The sequence below is a fragment of the Schistocerca cancellata genome, chromosome 5 (assembly GCF_023864275.1).
Source record: "Schistocerca cancellata isolate TAMUIC-IGC-003103 chromosome 5, iqSchCanc2.1, whole genome shotgun sequence".
Lineage (NCBI taxonomy): Eukaryota > Metazoa > Arthropoda > Insecta > Orthoptera > Acrididae > Schistocerca > Schistocerca cancellata.
In genome coordinates, this window is record NC_064630.1 from 474,483,386 (window position 1) to 474,501,854 (window position 18,469).

The following is an 18,469-nucleotide window of genomic DNA, read 5'->3' on the forward strand; positions in this document are numbered from 1 at the left end:
TCAATAGTGGCCGAGCAACTGGCTCGTCACAATACGCCAGTCGCTACTCTTGATGAACTGTGGTATCGTGTCGAAGCTGCATGGGCAGTTGTACCTGTACACGCCATGGAAACCCTGTTTGACTTAATGCGCAGGCGTATCAAGGCCGTTATTACGGCCAGAGGTGGTTGTTGTGGGTACTGATTTCTCAGGATCTGTGCATCCAAACTGCGTGAAAATGTAATCACATGTCAGTTTTAGTATAATATATTTGTCCAATGAATACCCGTTTATCATCTGCATTTCTTCTTGGTGTAGCAATTTTAATGGCCAGTAGTGTAATAGCAAATGACAACGCTGTCCATAGATCTGTTTACATGAAGTTTGCAGTATAGTTGGTGACCCTGAGACGTAAAGTGAATACTGCAGTGGCGCGCTAGACCGCAACATGTTGTAGCGTAAAGCAACGTTTCACAACCAGTTACATGATGGGAACCGAGCTACTGTTACAAAGCACCTGACCATGGAAATTATACAGCGTGTTTGAGCTTCCCCTACCCATCCGTTTCACATGCCATGTGCAAGATTTTCATATCCTTTTGCTTGCCAAGTACAAACCATCGAATATGTTTTTCTTGAATAACTCTAAAACTGCGGCCTCCAGCGAAAACGTATCCTGTTATAAAATTTAACTAAATTAAATTTACTATAAGAAAGTCCTATTCCTTTTTTCTGTAGGAGTAATAGTTTTCATGTAGCGAAAAAAAGAATATGAAAACCTCTCTCGTGGTTTTTGAAGACGCTGCGGATTGCATAAAATCTATCGGTAGTCGCAACTGGATCATCCTGTAAATAATGTACTTGGTATTATTTCTCAGTCGTAGAATTCGAGACAAACTATGCAGCCATTCTGTACCTTTCAGATGAAAGGATCTGTAGCCAAGCCGAATTACACGCTTATGCAGACTGGTGGTAGGCAGTACTGGAGAAATGACGTCCTAGACCTGCGTTAAAGGATCATCAGAAGCGTCGACGCCATTTTGTATAGCGTTTTGCTAGAAAAAAGCATTTTCGCCAACATATAGGCGCTAGTGTCACTGGAAAATTAAGACTTTTCCCGCAAGAATAAGAATACTACTGATCAAGAGAAAAAGAATCGAATCTCCAAAAAACAACAGCTTAAGACTGCCAGATAAGAGCTGATAAATTTGAACACTAAGGCACAGTCATTTCAAATCTCAGTATGAGAAGACAATGTATGCATTCGAGTCACGTCCCGCCTTATGCTTCGTTATGGCGAGACACAGTATAAGAACCGTAATATCTTAGTAACTTTTTTGAGTCCAGAGATAAGTTAATACGTTAAGAATGCTGAAGATAGTGCACCTCTAGCTGGTAGTGAGGAAGACATTATGTGCGTCTTGTCACAGACATAGTATAAAAATAGTGGCACAAAAAGCAATCCACCCGAAACGAGTATAAAAATTTACTAATTTAAGCCGCTTAAGATACATTATGCTGTGACAAAGTATTCCTCGCTAGAAAACAAAATTATGTGGAAAGACCATACCAAGAAGGGCATAAAAAACGAATAGACTATCAATAACCGGAGCTCAAGCTCGGAGCGTGGAAGAAAATCACCCATATTCTTTATTAAAGAAACCAGTCTTAAATGATTTAGGGAACTCACGAAAAAACCTAAATCAGAATGGATGGGTATTAAAAACTGCTTACATTTACAAAATAAGGAATTTCTGTACAGTAATGTAAAAAAAATTATCTGGCTCAACTTTTTAAAAGCAGGAAATTCAGTCCTCTTCTTACTTCTTACGGAATATATATATATAGTCAAAGATTTGATAAATATCTGAAATACTGCTCTAGCAGTTCTCCAAATGCATATCTTAACGAGCTGTTAGTTGTAAATTAATCTGCGACGTCTCAAACAGGCTACAAGAGAATTGTAAGGCATTGTTTAGTGTGGAATATTGCCGGTTCACTTTATAGTTTTCCGTGAATGTCTCCATTTACGTCTCAGACATTTATGAGCTATTGTAAGTTTTGTCTCCTTGTTAAGACTTCTTTGGAAACTGAGTTCCTGATTGTCGTTTACACACTGAGTACACATGAAACTTAGAGCTTTCCAACACTTAACTACGTGTCTAATCAACTTTACGTGAACATACAACACTGATAACCTGTTACGTGTATGACAGGCTTTGCGTCGAAGCAGATTTATGGAACTTAATTGGAAAGGCAAGGCTGCAACTATAAGATCGTTGCTGTAGCTGTTATTGTAGTTGTGTACTTTCAAGTACGTACAATGTTTGTGACACTTAAATTTCTCTGAAAAGATGTAGGGTCAAAGCAGATGGATTACTTCCTACTTACACAATGCGATATCGCTAGTCCTGATAGCAGAGAGGCCACAATTTCTCCTTCATTAGGTCAAGTGCCTGCAAAAACATCCATATTGGTGACTTATTTCCTTACATTGCGCTACCTCAGTGACGCATCCAGCTGGGGTTGTGGTCACCCGAGAACAAGCTACGTCTTACATGCCACTGCTAACTGAATGGTATCGGCTAACACAACAAGACGACGCCACTTTACCCTATATTTAGAAGGCCAGAAACCATTCGATAGGGCGAATTCCTAAAACCGATTAGTGAATAATTTTTCAAGCAAAATTGGCAGGTCAGATCAACGAATTACAAATGGATAACGAGCATCCAAAGATGGACTCCAGCTTTAAAAGAGTGCATATCATCCTTAGCGAAAATATCAAGTCCCTTTGCGACTATTCTCGCAGCCAGTCAAGGACAAATCTGTCGTGGTCTCAAATTTAGAAAAGTATGTCTCAGGAGAAAACCACTATATTTGCAAAATCAACAGACAACAAAACGCTGAAATGATTAAAAAGCGTCAAATCGACACTATTAACTGTAGGAAAGACTGACTTTCAATTAAGATCAATAAATTTGTCGTAATAAAAGTTGAATCCCAGCAAGAGTGTGAAATGACACAGGAAGGAGCCACTAAAATACCACGTATTATGTGAAACAAGGAACCCCTTGGTGGGAGGTAACAAGTTCTATCTTTAGTAAGACTCATCTGAAAGTATATATACTAAGATGGCTCATCGGCCACTTTACCATCTTCTTTTTCTGTGCGAATGCACAAACAGTGCCCGAACTCTTACGGGAATCGGCAACGCGCCGCGAGTAATGAGTATAGTGGGCGGGGACACTATGAATATAGTGCGGGACAATACGCTGAGAATGTGGGTTTCGCGGGAGGCAAGCCAGAGATTTATCCCTGCAGTCGCGCTGTCCTCTGTGTCCTCGGTGGCTCAGATGGATAGAGCGTCTACCATGTAAGCAGGAGATCCCAGGTTCGAGTCCCGGTCGGGGCACACATTTTCATCTGTCCCCGTTGACGTATGTCAACGCCTGTAAGCAGCTAAGGGTGTTCAGTTCATTGTAATTTCATGTGAAAGTGTTGTGTTAACAATTATGATAGGAAAAATATTAGTTGCCAATGACTCACCATGTGCATCTGGAGGGTGACGGAAAATGAGAGTCGGGAGGTGCAGAGATCAACTTTCCATGGGATGTGTGTATTACACATCACAAAATGGACATGTTCGACATTGATAAGATCAAAACAAAAAACTTGTACCATGAACACCGAATGAAAAATGGCGCGCTACAGGGATCACAAAGTTTCGCAGCATTAAGATCGAAGGCGAGGTACTTGTGAGTTACAAACCGTACAGGACGTTCAGCTAGGTACCCAATCTTAGAGAAGGTATAGAGAATCATATTGGTGTAATGAGCTGATGAGAACTGATGGGTATGATGGCACGCAGCCGAATGCCAAACAGTCGGTCATGGAGCTTATGGTGAAACTGGCCATACTTTAAGGCGTAGCTGAAGAAAGTGCGATAATTTTTTATGGGCATCTAAAAAACAAATATCCAGAGGTTTATAGTGCCACACCCTTTTCAGGAGGGATAGTTTGCTCTAAAGAATTATGATTTTTATACGAAGACCAGGAATCAGGTAAAATATGTGGGATACTGTTAATCTGGCTCCACAGCCACGTTGTGGGCGCGGCTCGTTACGCGAGAGAAAACAGTGGGTGAGCCTGGTATGACCGATGCAAAGACCACATAAGACACTGGACTCCTTCCGAGAGCAGCAGAAGGAAGAGCGCCAAACTGCAGTAATCTACTTGATTGTGCGAAGATTATTACTGACAGCAGGTGTCATTCCACTTTTGAGCAAAGAGAGATCTGATGTGTATCCGCATATCTGCAGCTGGAATTGTAAAAGAAAATAGGGGGGGGGGGGGGGGCGGGGGTATCTGCCTCTCTATCCAAACCATCAGCCAGTTCATTCCGTGGGATGACGCCTTGTTTTGGTGAGATGGAGTGTGCGAACGTCCATGTGACTTGCAAGGTTTCCTAGCAGCAATGGAAATCAGTTAGTATGATGAGCTGAAACACTGAACTGTGGGGAACTGTGCTGGAGTTGCGGCTCGTTATACACACATCAAATAAAGTTTTGCATCACCCCGGTTCCCAGAACGCCTGAAGATAGACGTTGACTGTGGATATTGTATCACAGACACAGTCCCTTTGACTGTTCAGAGATGTCACTAAACCCGTCCAAAGGTGTAAACAACCATGCATGAGCAGCGCCTATTAGACGGAGGGGGTCCGGCAGGCGATCAGTTCCAGTCATTCCACCAGGAAGGAGGTACCTGGCTCGTGTTGTCTGTACTTCAACCATGCCTAGACGGTCAGTATCGCGGTTCGATTGCGTCCGCATTGTTACTTTGTGCCAGGAAGGGCTCTCAACAAGGGAAATGTCCACGCGTCTCGAGATGAACCAAAGCGATGTTGTTCGGACATGGAGGAGATACAGAAAGATAAGAACTGTCATTGAGATGCCTCGCTCAGGCCGCCCAAGGGCAACTACTGCAGCGGAATACCGCTACCTATGGATTATGGTTCGGAGGAACCCTGACAGCAACGTCACCATGTTAAATAACGCTTTTCGTGTAGCAAGAGGACGTCGTGTTACGACTCAAACTGTGCGCAATAGGCTGCATGATGCGTAACTTCACTACCGACGTCCATGGCGAGATGCATCTTTGCAAACCACGACACAACGCAGCGCAATACAAATGGGCCCAACAACATGCCTAATGGACCGCTCAGGATTGGCATCAAATTCTCTTCACCGATGAGTGTCGCATATGCTTTCAACCAGACAATCGCTGGAGACGTTTTTGCAGGCAACCCGGTCAGGCTGAACGCCTTAGACACAGTGTCCAGTGAGTGCAGCAAGGTAGAGGTTCCCTGCTGTTTTGGGGTGGCATTATGGGGGCCGACGTACGCCGCTGGTGGTCATGGAAGGTGCGTTAATGGCTATACAATACGTTAATACCATCCTCCGACTGATAGTGCAACCATATCGGCAGCATATTGGCGAGACATTAGTCTTCATGGACGACAATTCGCACCACATCGTGCACATCTTGTGAATGACTTTCTGCAGGATAACGACATCGCTCGACTAGAGTGGCCAGCATGTTCTCCAGACACAAACCCCGTCGAACATGCCTGGGATGGATTGGAAAGGGCTGTTTATGGACGACGTGACCCGCCAACCACTCTGAGGGATCTACGCCGAATGGCCGTTGAGGAATGGGACAATATGGACCAACAATGCCTTGACGAACTTGTGGTTAGCATACAGGCATGCATCAATGCAAAAGGACGTGCTACTGGGTATTAGAGGTACCGATGTCTACAGCAATCTGGATCACCACCTCTGAAGGTCTGGTTGTATGGTGGTACAGCATGCAATGTGTGGTTTTTATGAGCAATAAAAAGAGCGGAAACTATGTTTATATTGATCTCTATTCCAATTTTCTGTACAGTTTTCGGAACTCTCGGTGCCGAGGTGATGTAAATCTTTTATTGATGTGTGTAAATGTTACACACCGTTGAATTTTGAATTTGTGTTCTGAACATTCCTTGGTTCTATTTGACAGTATTAATCTCACCTTACGGCCTATTGAGGTGATCAAGGACACATTTCTTTGCTAAGTTTTAAAATTCAGGAGTAAGCTGTATTGGTAGAATGGACATATTAAATTTGCATAAATGCATTAATGAGTTATAAGACTGTTCTGGTTCCCTGTGTTGTTATCCACTGACACATTGAAGCCGATAATAATTGCACGTACGGAAGTGTACGTCATTTTAGTTAACTAATTTCACTTCTCTGTTTGCCGTAGAAGCCTGATTATATTCTGTGCATTGGTTCCCCTGCTTGCACAGTATTGTTTTTAATTACAAGCAGCCTAGGGCGAGTTTGAAGACTCCTGTCCAGGCGATGGAACGGTGAATTTTCTGGCTGCAGTTCTGTAATGGTGATACCCGGATTCCGCGGAATTGAAAATTTTTAGGAAACTTTTATTCCTACTTTGTATTCCTTTAATATTATTCGAACTATTTGTCAGTGATTATAAGTTTTCATTAATGCTAGTGTATAATTCTTAGACTGCTATTTGTGTGTCTTCTGAACTCTAATGTAAGGTGTTACTTAAAAGATGATTGATGTTTATCTCGCAAGGTAGTCTGTGGACGTTTGTTAACGGTAAGAGTTTTGGATCAACGGCTTCACTTTTTGGCAGTAATTTCATATTACGGACAGATGTCACATGAAACTCGTTTAGTGTTAAGATGTATTTGGTTTGATGTACAAGTAGTTAAACGAAATTTTATTAAGAAAAGAGGTAAAGATAGTTTTCTTTGATTATTTTATCCCCTTTTACATTACTGTTAATATTACTGGGATTTGGTCCTGTGTTTACTTTAAATAAATGTTGTTATTGAGCTGAAGTTTTACTAATGTTGTCGTAAGTACCAAGGAATGGCAGCTTTATTGTAATAAAGGTTATTTTAATAAATCTAATATCTCGAGAGAAGGTTCAGCAGCGTTCACCAAAAAACCCAGTTTCCTGACCAACCTGATAAAGTGACCTAAAGGTTTTAAAGGAGTGTTCGTTTCGATGTATTCCTGAGGTTGGTTCTTCTTACGTCTCTTGTCTCAATGAATATGGTAAATGTTGAAGATTTTTTGGAACGCTTGGTTCCAAAACTGAAATTCCACACTACAATTTCTGAGATACGTTTATCAAATAAAAGGAAGGTCATCTCTCCATTAACAATATAATAGCACGCAAAAACTCCACGAGCATTGATGACCCTTGCGTTTCGGTGTAGCATGAAATATACAAGATTCTGGGTTCAAGAGAAATCACTCTCATACGCTCCTGTAATTCGTCCATACCTTGACAGATTAAGGACTACAACAACGTAGGTTGTGGTACATTTCACATATTACGGATAGATGCGAATGCAAAGTCAGTGTTTTGACCTAGGACAACAATGGACGAAGATTTGAATCGTTCTTTCTTCCTTTTATTTTTTTAATTTATATGTCATGTTTCGTAGGACCAAACCGATGAGCAAGTCTCCATGGTCATGGAACGAGTTAGTGCATGAAAGTATAACATTAGGGTAGTAATAGATAAAATGAAACGTATATGAATCCTATGCAGACGACAAGCCCATAAGTGTAAATAAACGTAATTAACAATTAAACAGAGCAGTTAATTTATTAATTTTTCCTGGACTTCCTCGACAGAACATAAGGAGTGAGCTATGAGGATACTCTCCAGTTTAGACTTGAAAGTGCGTGGGTTTGCTAAGATTTTTGAGTTCTTGCGGCAATTTATTGAAAAAGGATGCAGCAGAATATTGCACGTCTTTCTGCACAAAAGTCGATGTGGTTTGTCCAACTGCAAATTGCATTTCTGACCAGTATTAACTATGAAAAAGCTGATAACTCTTGTGAATCACCTAATGCAAAAATATGTGTTGAGAGTCGTATGTCAGAATTGCCAGACTACTGAACAGGAGTCGACAAGAGCTAAGCGAACTTATACCATATATTGCTCGAACCGTCAGTTTCTTAGCCAAAAATACCCATCTTGAATCAAGAGTTACTCAAAAAAATAATACTGTACGTCATAATCGAATGAAAATAAGCGAGTAGACTACTTTTCGTGTCGTACTAGCATTTATTTCAGATACTGTTCTATAAGTAAGTAACCAGCATTTAGTTTTTGAACAATATCCTGAATATGGACTTTCTGCGACAGCTTACTGTATATCTGAATGCCTAGGAATTTTAAGTTTTCAGTCTCACTAATCATACGCCCATTCTGTATAATTAAAATGTAAGGTTTTGTTGAATTGGGTGTTAGAAATTTTAAAACCTGAGTCTTATTGTGATTTAGCATCAATTTATTTTCCACAGACAATGAACTTATGTCTTGAACTACATTATTTCATATGGTGTCAATATTGCACATAATATCATTCACTATCAAGCTGGTGTCATCAGCAAAGGGAAGTAATGTATAATCACAGGTAACATTAGAAAGCATATCATTTATATAAATAAGAAACAGTAGCGACCCCAGCACCGACCCCTGGGGAACCACCATTTAACTGTGCCCCAGTGGGACTGCACGTCGTAGGCATTCTCAGTACTACGGAGAATGACTTTCTGTTGTCTGTTCTTAAAGTAAGAGATGAACTAATTGTGAGCTACTCCCCTTTTTCCCTAATAGTCCAACTTCAGCAGTAATATTTTGTGGCCAACACAATCAAACGCCTTAGTTAAATCAAAGAATACACGTAGCGTTTGCATCCTTTTCTTACGTCCAGAGTCTCGCAAAGAAAAGAGAACATAGCATTTTCAGTTGTTAAACCATCCAAAAAACTAAACTGTACATTTGACAGAAAATTACGTGAAGCGATATGACCAATCACCCTTGTATATAAAGGCTTTTCAGTAACTTTAAGAAACACCGATGGCATAAAAATAGGTCTAAAATTGTCTACATTATCCATTTGTCCTATTTCATAAATTGCTTCACTACTGAATCTGATTGTTATCAGTGAAGAACGACAGCCTATAAGCAGCACATGATTACTACTTACCACAGTGTCGTAACCCATGACATCAGTTCAGCTACAGAAAACTCTCAAAATAATGAAGAAAATTGAGAACCGGAAGGCTCTGAGCTTTGAAGGAAACAAACTGGAACTCACGTATGCCGAAATAGCCTGTTCCAGTTTAGACCAGTTAGCTACAAACGTCAACCTCATGTCGCATGCCCTTGCTGAGCTGTTTGAGTGGACGCAGGCATGTCGTATACTGAAGGGGCGGTACAGGTCCAGTCCCGAGGCTCTCTGTCATAGGGAATTGTCAGCTGCGTGTCAATGTCCTTTACGCACGGAGAAATTACTAGCTCTCCTAGGGAGAGACGAGAGAATAGAAGGCTTAAAACGTACCAGTATGTTAAATATGTGCAGACCGTTTCAAAACGAATGCACAAGTTTTAAGCCGTTGTAGCATTTATTTCGTTCAACTTACAAGAGCAACTCAGTTTTTCTTATAGGCGTCCAATGTGAGCACCATTCGTCGCACATCGAGTCGATAGGCAACGTCTTCCCAAACTTCGATCAATGCGTCTGGCGTAACAACGTTCTTTCTGAAGTCAGGTAGATCATCCGGTAGCGGAAGCACATACACATGATATTTTATGAACCCCCGAAGGAAAGAATCGTATGGCTAACATTGTGTGTGCACTTGGAGGTCATGCAAAACAAGCTCAGTCATCCGGCAGCCTGTGGCCAATCCAGTGGTCGGATACAATGTCAAACCACATGCGTACTGAGTTATACCAGCGACGCGGCGCACCGTCTTGCTGACAAATGAAAGTTCTATGGTTCAGCTTCTGCAGACTGATAACAGCCATAGTTCTAGCGCCTAAAGATAGCAAGTACCAGTTATAGTTGCGTCACCGATAAAGAAAGGCCCACAGACTTTCCGCCGGGATATGGCACACAAATACATTCAAAATAGGGAGTCTCGTTGCAACTGTACCATCTCGTGGGGATTTGCTGACCCATAGATGCGCTCGTTATGTGATAGCAATTCATCACTGAAGACATCGCGATTCAGAATGTTTTCACCGTCATGCAGCAACATTTCGTTTGGAAATAATAGTCTGTAGGCTTTAGAGCGTGTAACAACAGCAAAGGTGAAGGACTTAGTTGTAAGCGCCACCTTGAAAGTCTCCACACAGACTGTTACTGGATTGCTAATTCACGGCTAGCCGTCACAAATAATTTCTTGGTGCTATACTTGAAAGACTAGATTGTTCAACAAATTCTTCGGTCACTCTTGGTCGCTCCATACTCTTCTCTTTGCGCACAAGTATACAAACAAAACTGAATTGTTCTTTCATTTGACGTATTATTTATAATTGTAAGTTGAATGTGATAAATGCCACAAGGCCTTAAAACCTATATATTCATTTTTAAACTCCCTGTATACAGAACAAATATTCTAGAAACTAAGAAAGAACGCTGGGAACATTCTATGAATGGGAAATTTAAACGTGACGTGTGGAGTCAGTTACAAAAATTACTAACCGTTAGACCCATACAACAGTGACAAATAGCTGGAAGTATTCGATCGAATATATACTAAACACTGTCTTGCCAAATGAATCCTCAAATACGGACAATAACCCTCAGTCAGCACTCCAGACCGAGCGAAGTGGCGCAGTGGTTAACACACTGGACACGCATTCGGGAGTGCGGCGGTTCAATCACGCATCCAGCCATCCTGATTTAGGTTTTCCGGATTTCCCTAAATCGCTTTAGGTAAATGCCGGGATGGTTCCTTTGACAGGACACGGCCGACTTCCCTTCCTATCCTATCCTTCTCTTATACGATGAGACCGATGACCTCGCTGTTTGGTCTCTTCCCCAAAATCAACCCAACTCAGCACTCCATGATAACGATGAACTGCGAGTACACTAACTACTACGTCCTACTCCAGTTTGCACAGGAAGTAGTAGCGATGGACACGCTAAAACGTGGGAAAGCAACGATTCTAGAGATTATCTATTCGGAAGTGATGCTATACTCGTAGTAACCATACTTAACACTTCTACTGAAAGAGGCCCTGAGACAGAGGAAGGCACTGGAGAATTGAATATCAGCACAGAAAGTTGTCATAAAGGAAGACATCTACACAGATCCCACAGAATCGAAGAGCAACAGATACATACGTTCGATAAACACCTTGGCGACGGTTCAGGGACAACACTGCCTAAGCCTCTTCGAGAGCACAGAAAGCTCCGGCGTTCTTAGCCCACGTTTCTTTGGCTTCTAGCGAGTTAATCGATCCAAGACGCCATTTGTCATCCTCTCAATCACAGACAGCGCAAACAAATGCTGTACAGTATTTATGATCGGCATCAGTTACACAGAATAGGAGTGAGATCACCGGCACGGCGTGGCTGCTGGTTCAAAATCCCACGAGAAACTGGTTTTCAGATGCCCTTTCCAGCTGGAAACTATGAGGCATGATCCCTCTCAGAGTGAAACGCAGTTGTCATTTAGATATATCGAGTCTTTTGCGTTACTTAAGCTGGTAACAAAAATAAGTAAGAATGACCTAAACGGAGACAAGAGACGGAGAGATGTTACCAGAGGAGAGGGTGGCGTGGTGGGTGCCTGTGCGTATGAACGTTCATCTGGCTGTTCGTACAGAAAATTTTCAGGGTCGCTATAGGAAAACTTAGAAACATACCGAAGCAGCCACAAACTGAATGGAAACATCAGAGGGCACGCATTAATTGTTGGTTCTATTTTATTATTGCTAGCGGAGAAAGCCGGCGTTGCCATGCCTTTATTTATAGCTGTGCGTCCACCCCCATGCCACGCAGCGTCTGGCCTTGTACTTGATGTTCATGAGTTACATCTCCTGATCTGTGTGTCGTACATGAGACAGTTTTATAGGTACATTCAGCGACATATGTGGACACTGTACGCAAAATGTGTTGCTAATGAAATTAGTAGCAACGAAGTAATACACTACTAGCCATTAAAATTGCTACACCAAGAACAAATGCAGATATTAAACGGGTATTCATTCGACACATATATTACACTAGAACTGACATGTGATTACAATTTCACGCAATTTGGATGCATAGATCTGAGAAATCAGTACCCTGAAATACCACCTCTGGCCGTAATAACGGCCTTGATACGCATGGGCATTGAGTCAAACAGAGCTTGGATGGCGTGTACAGGTACAGCTGGCCATGCAGCTTCAACACGATACCACAGTTCATCAAGAGTAGTGAGTGGAGTATTGTGACGAGCCAGTTGCTCGGCCACCATTGACCAGGCGTTTTCAATTGGTGAGAGATCTGGAGAATGTGATGGCCAGGGCAGCAGTCGAACATTTTCTGTATCCAGAAAGGCACGTACAAGACCAGCAACATGCGGTCGTGCATTATCCTGCTGAAATGTAGGGTTTCGCATTGAAGGGTAGAGCAACGGGTCGTAACACATCTGAAATGTAACGTCCACTGTTCAAAGTGCCGTCAATGCGAACAAGAGGTCACCGAGACGTGTCACTAATGGCACCCAATACCATCACGCCGGGTGAAATGCCAGTATGGCGACGACGATTATACGCTTCCAATGTGCGTTCACCTCGATGTTGCCAAACACGGATGCGACCATCATGATGCCAAAAACAGAACCTGGATTCATCCGAAAAACTGTCGTTTTGCCATTCATGCACCCAGGTTCGTCGTTGAGTACACCATCGCAGGCGCTCCTGTCTGTGATGCAGCGTCAAGGGTAACCGCAGCCATGGTCTCCGAGCTGATAGTCCATGCTGCTGCAAACGTCGTTGAACTGTTCGTGCAGATGGTTGTTGTCTTGCAAACGTCCCCATCTGTTGACTCAGGGATCGAGACGTGGCTGCATCGATCCGTTACAGCCATGCGGATAAGATGATTGTCATCTCGACTGCTAGAGATATGAGGCCGTTGGGATCCAGCATGGCGTACGTTATTACCCTCCTGAACCCACCGATTCCATATTCTGCTAACAGTCATTGGATCTCGACCAACGCGAGCAGCAATGTTGCGATACGATAAACCGCAATCGCGATAGGCTACAATCCGACCTTTATCGAAATCGGAAACGTGATGGTACGCATTTCTCCTCCTTACACGAGGCATCACAACATTTCACCAGGCAACGCCGGTGAACTGCTGTTTGTGTATGAGAAATCGGTTGAAAACTTTCCTCTCGTCAGCACGTTGTAGGTGTCACCACCGGCGCCAACCTTGTGTGAATGCTCTGAAAAGCTAATCATTTGCATATCACAGCATCTTCTACCTGTCGGTTAAATTTCACGTCTGCAGCACGTCATCTTCGTGGTGTAGCAATTTTAATGGCCAGTAGTGTAAATTTAAACGTTATGCACGATGCGGCAATTTTCCACGCATCTTACAGTTTATGACGACATATCTCCAGAATTACGTGTTGAAAAGTGATATTTTGCATTTACTTTCAGTAGCGTATGTGCATATAGTCTGTAAAATGTGTCGCGGATACAGGAAGTAGTAAAGTGGTAATAAATTATAACGTCATACCTCATGCGGTACTTTTACTGCATGATCAGCGGAAAAGCAGTAACCGATAAACATTTTTCCTTTCATCATTTTGAGGGGCTGCAGTAAGAAAATTTCGTTGAAGTTCGAAATTATCTGTAACGTTTGTTGTAAGTTACTAAGTGCTCTCATTCCCAAGTACTAGATGAATGAAGTCTGAATTCACACGTCACATGCTAGGCTTTTTCGCCTCTACCCCTTTGATATGTAGGTGGTTCTTAGACCCAAAGCGAGTGTTGCCTGACTGTAAGGTATATGTCTACCAAGTTTGGCTGGAATCTGTCCAGCGGTTTAGGAGGACATGTGGCGCGCACGTACACACAGACACATACATACAAATACATAAACACACACACATTTTTATGATATGTATGGATTTTCATTTCAAATTCTTCCTAATTAGGGACTACTTTTAATATACTATTCTCAAGTTATTTTGAGTAATCTATTATCGTGAGTAATGAATCACTAGAGCTAAGAATTAAGTAAATACTATTGTACAGAAGATGTTATATTGGTCCAACGGCTCGCTCTAGGCACACTAGACAGAAACTTTCCAGAAAACAGGAACGAAATAAAAGCTTAATAGAATCACACAAACTCCATGAAGTAGAAGTAGGAACTCCTCCAGATGACCTCTGTGAGTATAATCGTCATCTGAGGCATATAGGACGTACTTCAGCAGGTTTAGTTCAATAGTATCGGCAGTAAAAGGAAGCTGGTACGATGTAATCACCGGTCCAGTCACAATAATGTGGCCACCGCCTATGTTCTACGTCAACATGCAATAACCACTCACTGATGCCAGGTGGAAGCACTGAAGTAAAACGTGTCGGTGGGGGGAAGGGGGGGGGGGGGTCGCCGCGGAAAACAGCACAGGCGTTGTCGCAACGCGGAGACGGAGCGATTTTCTAACTTCATAAACGGCATAATCATTGGTTTTCGGACCAAGGGTGGAACCATTTGCCATTAATTTTGTAAACTGTTCACGTGTCGCCGTGGTCGAAATGTTCCGTGTATTGCAAAATGGCTCTATCCAAACCCGGAGCCAGGGCAATCGGACCAAGGAGCTACTGACAGCGTCTCCTCAACGACCGTTCAGTTGACGTTGCTGCGTATGGGCCTTTGCGTCAGGTTCGAATCCTGCCTCGGGCATGGATGTGTGTGATGTCCTTAGGTTAGTTAAGTTTACGTAGTTCTAAGTTCTAGGGGACTGATGACCTCAGAAGTTAAGTCCCATAGTGCTCAGAGCCATTTGAACCTTTGCGGCAGGCGCCTGGTTCATGGGCCAATGCTGATTGCTATTCATCGGCGACGAAGGCTGGATTTTTGCACGCCAGTTTCTCAACTGGGCGTCCAATGAATGGCGAAAGGCGACATTTTCAGATGAATCAAGTTTCATGCTCCATCGGACAGGTGGCCTTTGGCGAGTACAGTGCGAAACGTCTGAAAGCGAACACACTGTGTGCTTAAGGTCTGTGAAATGTTTTCGTGGCATTCCATGGTTGGTATCATTCTGGAAGGCACAATGGATCAACGCAAGCGAGCATCTATCCTTGGGGACCATGTCAACACCTGCATGCCGTTTGTTCTTCCTCGGCACGATGGCATCTACCAGCAAGACAATGCAACGTGTCACGGAGCTCACAGTGTTTGTGCGTGGTTCAACGAGCACCAGGATGACTCTCCTGGTCATCAAACTCCCCGGATTAAAACCCAGTCGAGATTCCGGGGGACCACCTCGATCGGGCTGTTCGTGCCATCGATCCTCAACCGGGAAACCTACATCTACATCTACATTTACATTTATACTCCGCAAGCCACCCAACGGTGTGTGGCGCAGGGCACTTTACGTGCCACTGTCATTACCTCCCTTTCCTGTTCCACTCGCGTACGGTTCGCGGGAAGAACGACTGCCGGAAAGCCTCCGTGCGCGCTCGAATCTCTCTAATTTTACATTCGTGATCTCCTCGGGAGGTATAAGTAGGAGGAAGCAATATATTCGATACCTCATCCAGAAACGCATCCTCTCGAAACCTGGACAGCAAGCTACACCGCGATGCAGAGCGCCTCTCTTGAAGAGTCTGCCACTTGAGTTTGCTAAACATCTCCGTAACGCTATCACGCTTACCAAATAACCCTGTGACGAAACGCGCCACTCTTCTTTGGATCTTCTCTATCTCCTCTGTCAACCCGACCTGGTACGGATCCCACACTGATGAGCAATACTCAAGAATAGGCCGAACGAGTGTTTTGTAAGCCACCTCCTTTGTTGATGGACTACATTTTCTAAGCGCAGTTGGTAACTGCACAGGAGACGGAATGGCTCCATATCCGTGTCGATACCTTCCAGAGCCTCACTGACTCCCTTCCTGCAAGTCTTGCAGTAGTCCTCTCTGCAAAAGGTGGTTATTCAGACTGTTGACTGGTGATCACGTCAATGTGACTGGACAGTGTATAAAGTACTTTATTAATATTTCTGTAACTGACATTCCTAATTCTTACCACTGTACTGACTGAAAATCTCACATCAATGTTCATTAGTTTAATTACTTGAGCTGTTCATAAACACACTCAAGGGCATTGTTTATCGTAAGTAAATTCTCTGCCCAAGATGGGAAGAATGATAAATCCATTAAAACACGAAGAGCTGGATAAAGCGCATGTACTCTAAGGACATTACATTTAATAGCTATCTAATGTGGGGTTAACAAATTGTTCGCTACAGGTCCTAGTGCTTGATGATTTCAGCTCGTGAAACAATTTCATAGTGGACTATTCTCGCCACAGCGGACGAGACCTTTTTTGTCTTATTTGGTTGCGATGATTAAGCAGAAAGCTCAACAGTTCTTCTCCGTACGCTCGCCGAAGCAAAGTGGCTTTAGGTTTGCACACTTATTTTGTCACACTTGCATCTGAAAAATCGCTGACCGCATTAAGCAGCGTCTACGCAAGCAAGTATTCTGAGCTGACTCACGCTTCCTCAACGCAGATGTACGATCAACATATTTACAGTGGGGTAATCTGTCACTACCAGTGATATCAATTTTTATTACTTTTGGATTTTCCTTCGTAAAAACTTATTTTTGTATTTTTCTGCTGATGGAGTTCTATATGTAATATATATGAGCTACTTACGTGATGGGATGATCAACGACACGCGCTAAGTACGGGTCGTATTCTGGTGGAATGGCAGTCGCCTTGCGTGACGATGCATCTCCCCCTTTGGAGACGCCGTCGTCAGTTTCACATCCTGGTTTAGTGGTTTGCTTCCCTTCTGTGTTGCCACTGAAACACATACCGGTCACATTGGGGGATGCTGCGCGGCATTTAGCAGGTGTTTATTAAGCTCCGAATCAACGATAGATATGACGAACAAGAGTGAAAAAAATTAGACAAGAAGGAAGCAATTATGAAAGTGATCAGATTTTCTTCAGAAATAGCAGCTACCACTGACTTAGATACTCTAAAAGGCCTGCATTTTATGTATTTTCTCCTATGGTAGTTAATGGAAAGAGGAGTGGCTTTTGATGTTTAATTCATCACACGGTGCTAAGAAAATTTATTACTGTTATTGGTCCCTCATACCACCCAACTTCTCAGGCTTCCACGGTGCAGTGCGCAAGATGTTTCATTTTCTCAGCCCTTTTAACATATTTCGCTTGCGCAGTTGGTAGCGTCTTCCCTGTGAAAGGCAGTGATCTAGCTTCGAGACCTCGTATGCGACGCAAGCTTCTCCTATCAAAAATTTTCAATTAACTGTGAATTTAAACGCCTCATTAATGATGATGTCACTAGTAATATGCTCATGGCAGATGAAAGTTTTGAACACTAATCTAAATGATTCAAACCCTCTTTTAGAATGTTGTATTTAAAATAATATGCAGCATTATATATCAGCATGAGAGCTTTCTGAATTATACTAAAACATACGAGTAAGTACTTACTTTGTATTTGTGTATTATTCTTGAAGAATCTAATTTGCCAAGATCGCTTGCAATTCTTTTTATTATTATGGGCCGTTTCGACAGATCTACGACGTCACCACCAGATCTCGTTACATTATTAGACGTACATCTTTGTTACAGCAGAAAGTCACACAGTGATGTAGTGTCAGATTGTAATAAAAGGTTGCAGGGAACATCACCGCGTTACAAATAAAATAACACACGGTTAAAACAACATGCTGTGCTGATGCCCCATTACACACTAATCGCTTCAAGCGAACATCAAATGACATAGTGGGTGTCGGCAGTTTAACTCGAAATCAACTATAAATAGTGGTGCGAGACCAGCAATAGTTCAGTCTCGTTGCAGTCCAGGTGTTACGTGGCAGTTTACGTCCAGTCTTTCACGTAACTTATTCTTATAATGTAATATGCGGCTGCCAACAGGCAGTATAGTCAGTTCTTAAACATTGTTAGAAAACTGCAGACAGTATTCACTTCTTCCACTGATTGCACTGCTAACTGCTTCCTTTCCTTCTTGGCTCTTAATATGGCGAGGGAGAACTGTTATATCTGCAGCTTTCTTAAGCTTAGAAGGACTGGAATGCTGTAAAGTTGTTTGTTGCTGAAAGCCATCCCCAAGCAGGTATAGAACAGAGAAATGGCAGTCTCCTCTGAGCTCACAGCAGGAGCATAGGGGAGCCCAGACTTCATTCCATAAAAACAGCTCTCTGTAAGATGGTACGAGCGATAGTTTTGGCTACATAAGATTTGAAGGCCAGGTGAAAACACAGAGCTTTAGACCGCGGGGTCAGCCGTTACACAGCATTTCTGCACAGGACTGTTTGTCCAAATTCTTATAAGTAGTACTGTGACTGACTCACAGTAATAATTTTGG

At 42.7% G+C, this 18,469-nt stretch overlaps 1 protein-coding gene across 1 annotated transcript in view; it reads right to left on the bottom strand.

The window, feature by feature from the left end:
• LOC126188610 (proton-coupled amino acid transporter-like protein CG1139) overlaps positions 1-16,923 on the bottom strand; it is an 87,700-nt gene extending 70,777 nt beyond the window's left edge. The window contains exon 1 of the mRNA XM_049930212.1: positions 16,763-16,923. Within this exon, the coding sequence (XP_049786169.1) occupies positions 16,763-16,923 (161 nt within the window). The remainder of the gene's footprint in view (positions 1-16,762) is intronic.
• Positions 16,924-18,469: the final 1,546 nt, after the last annotated feature.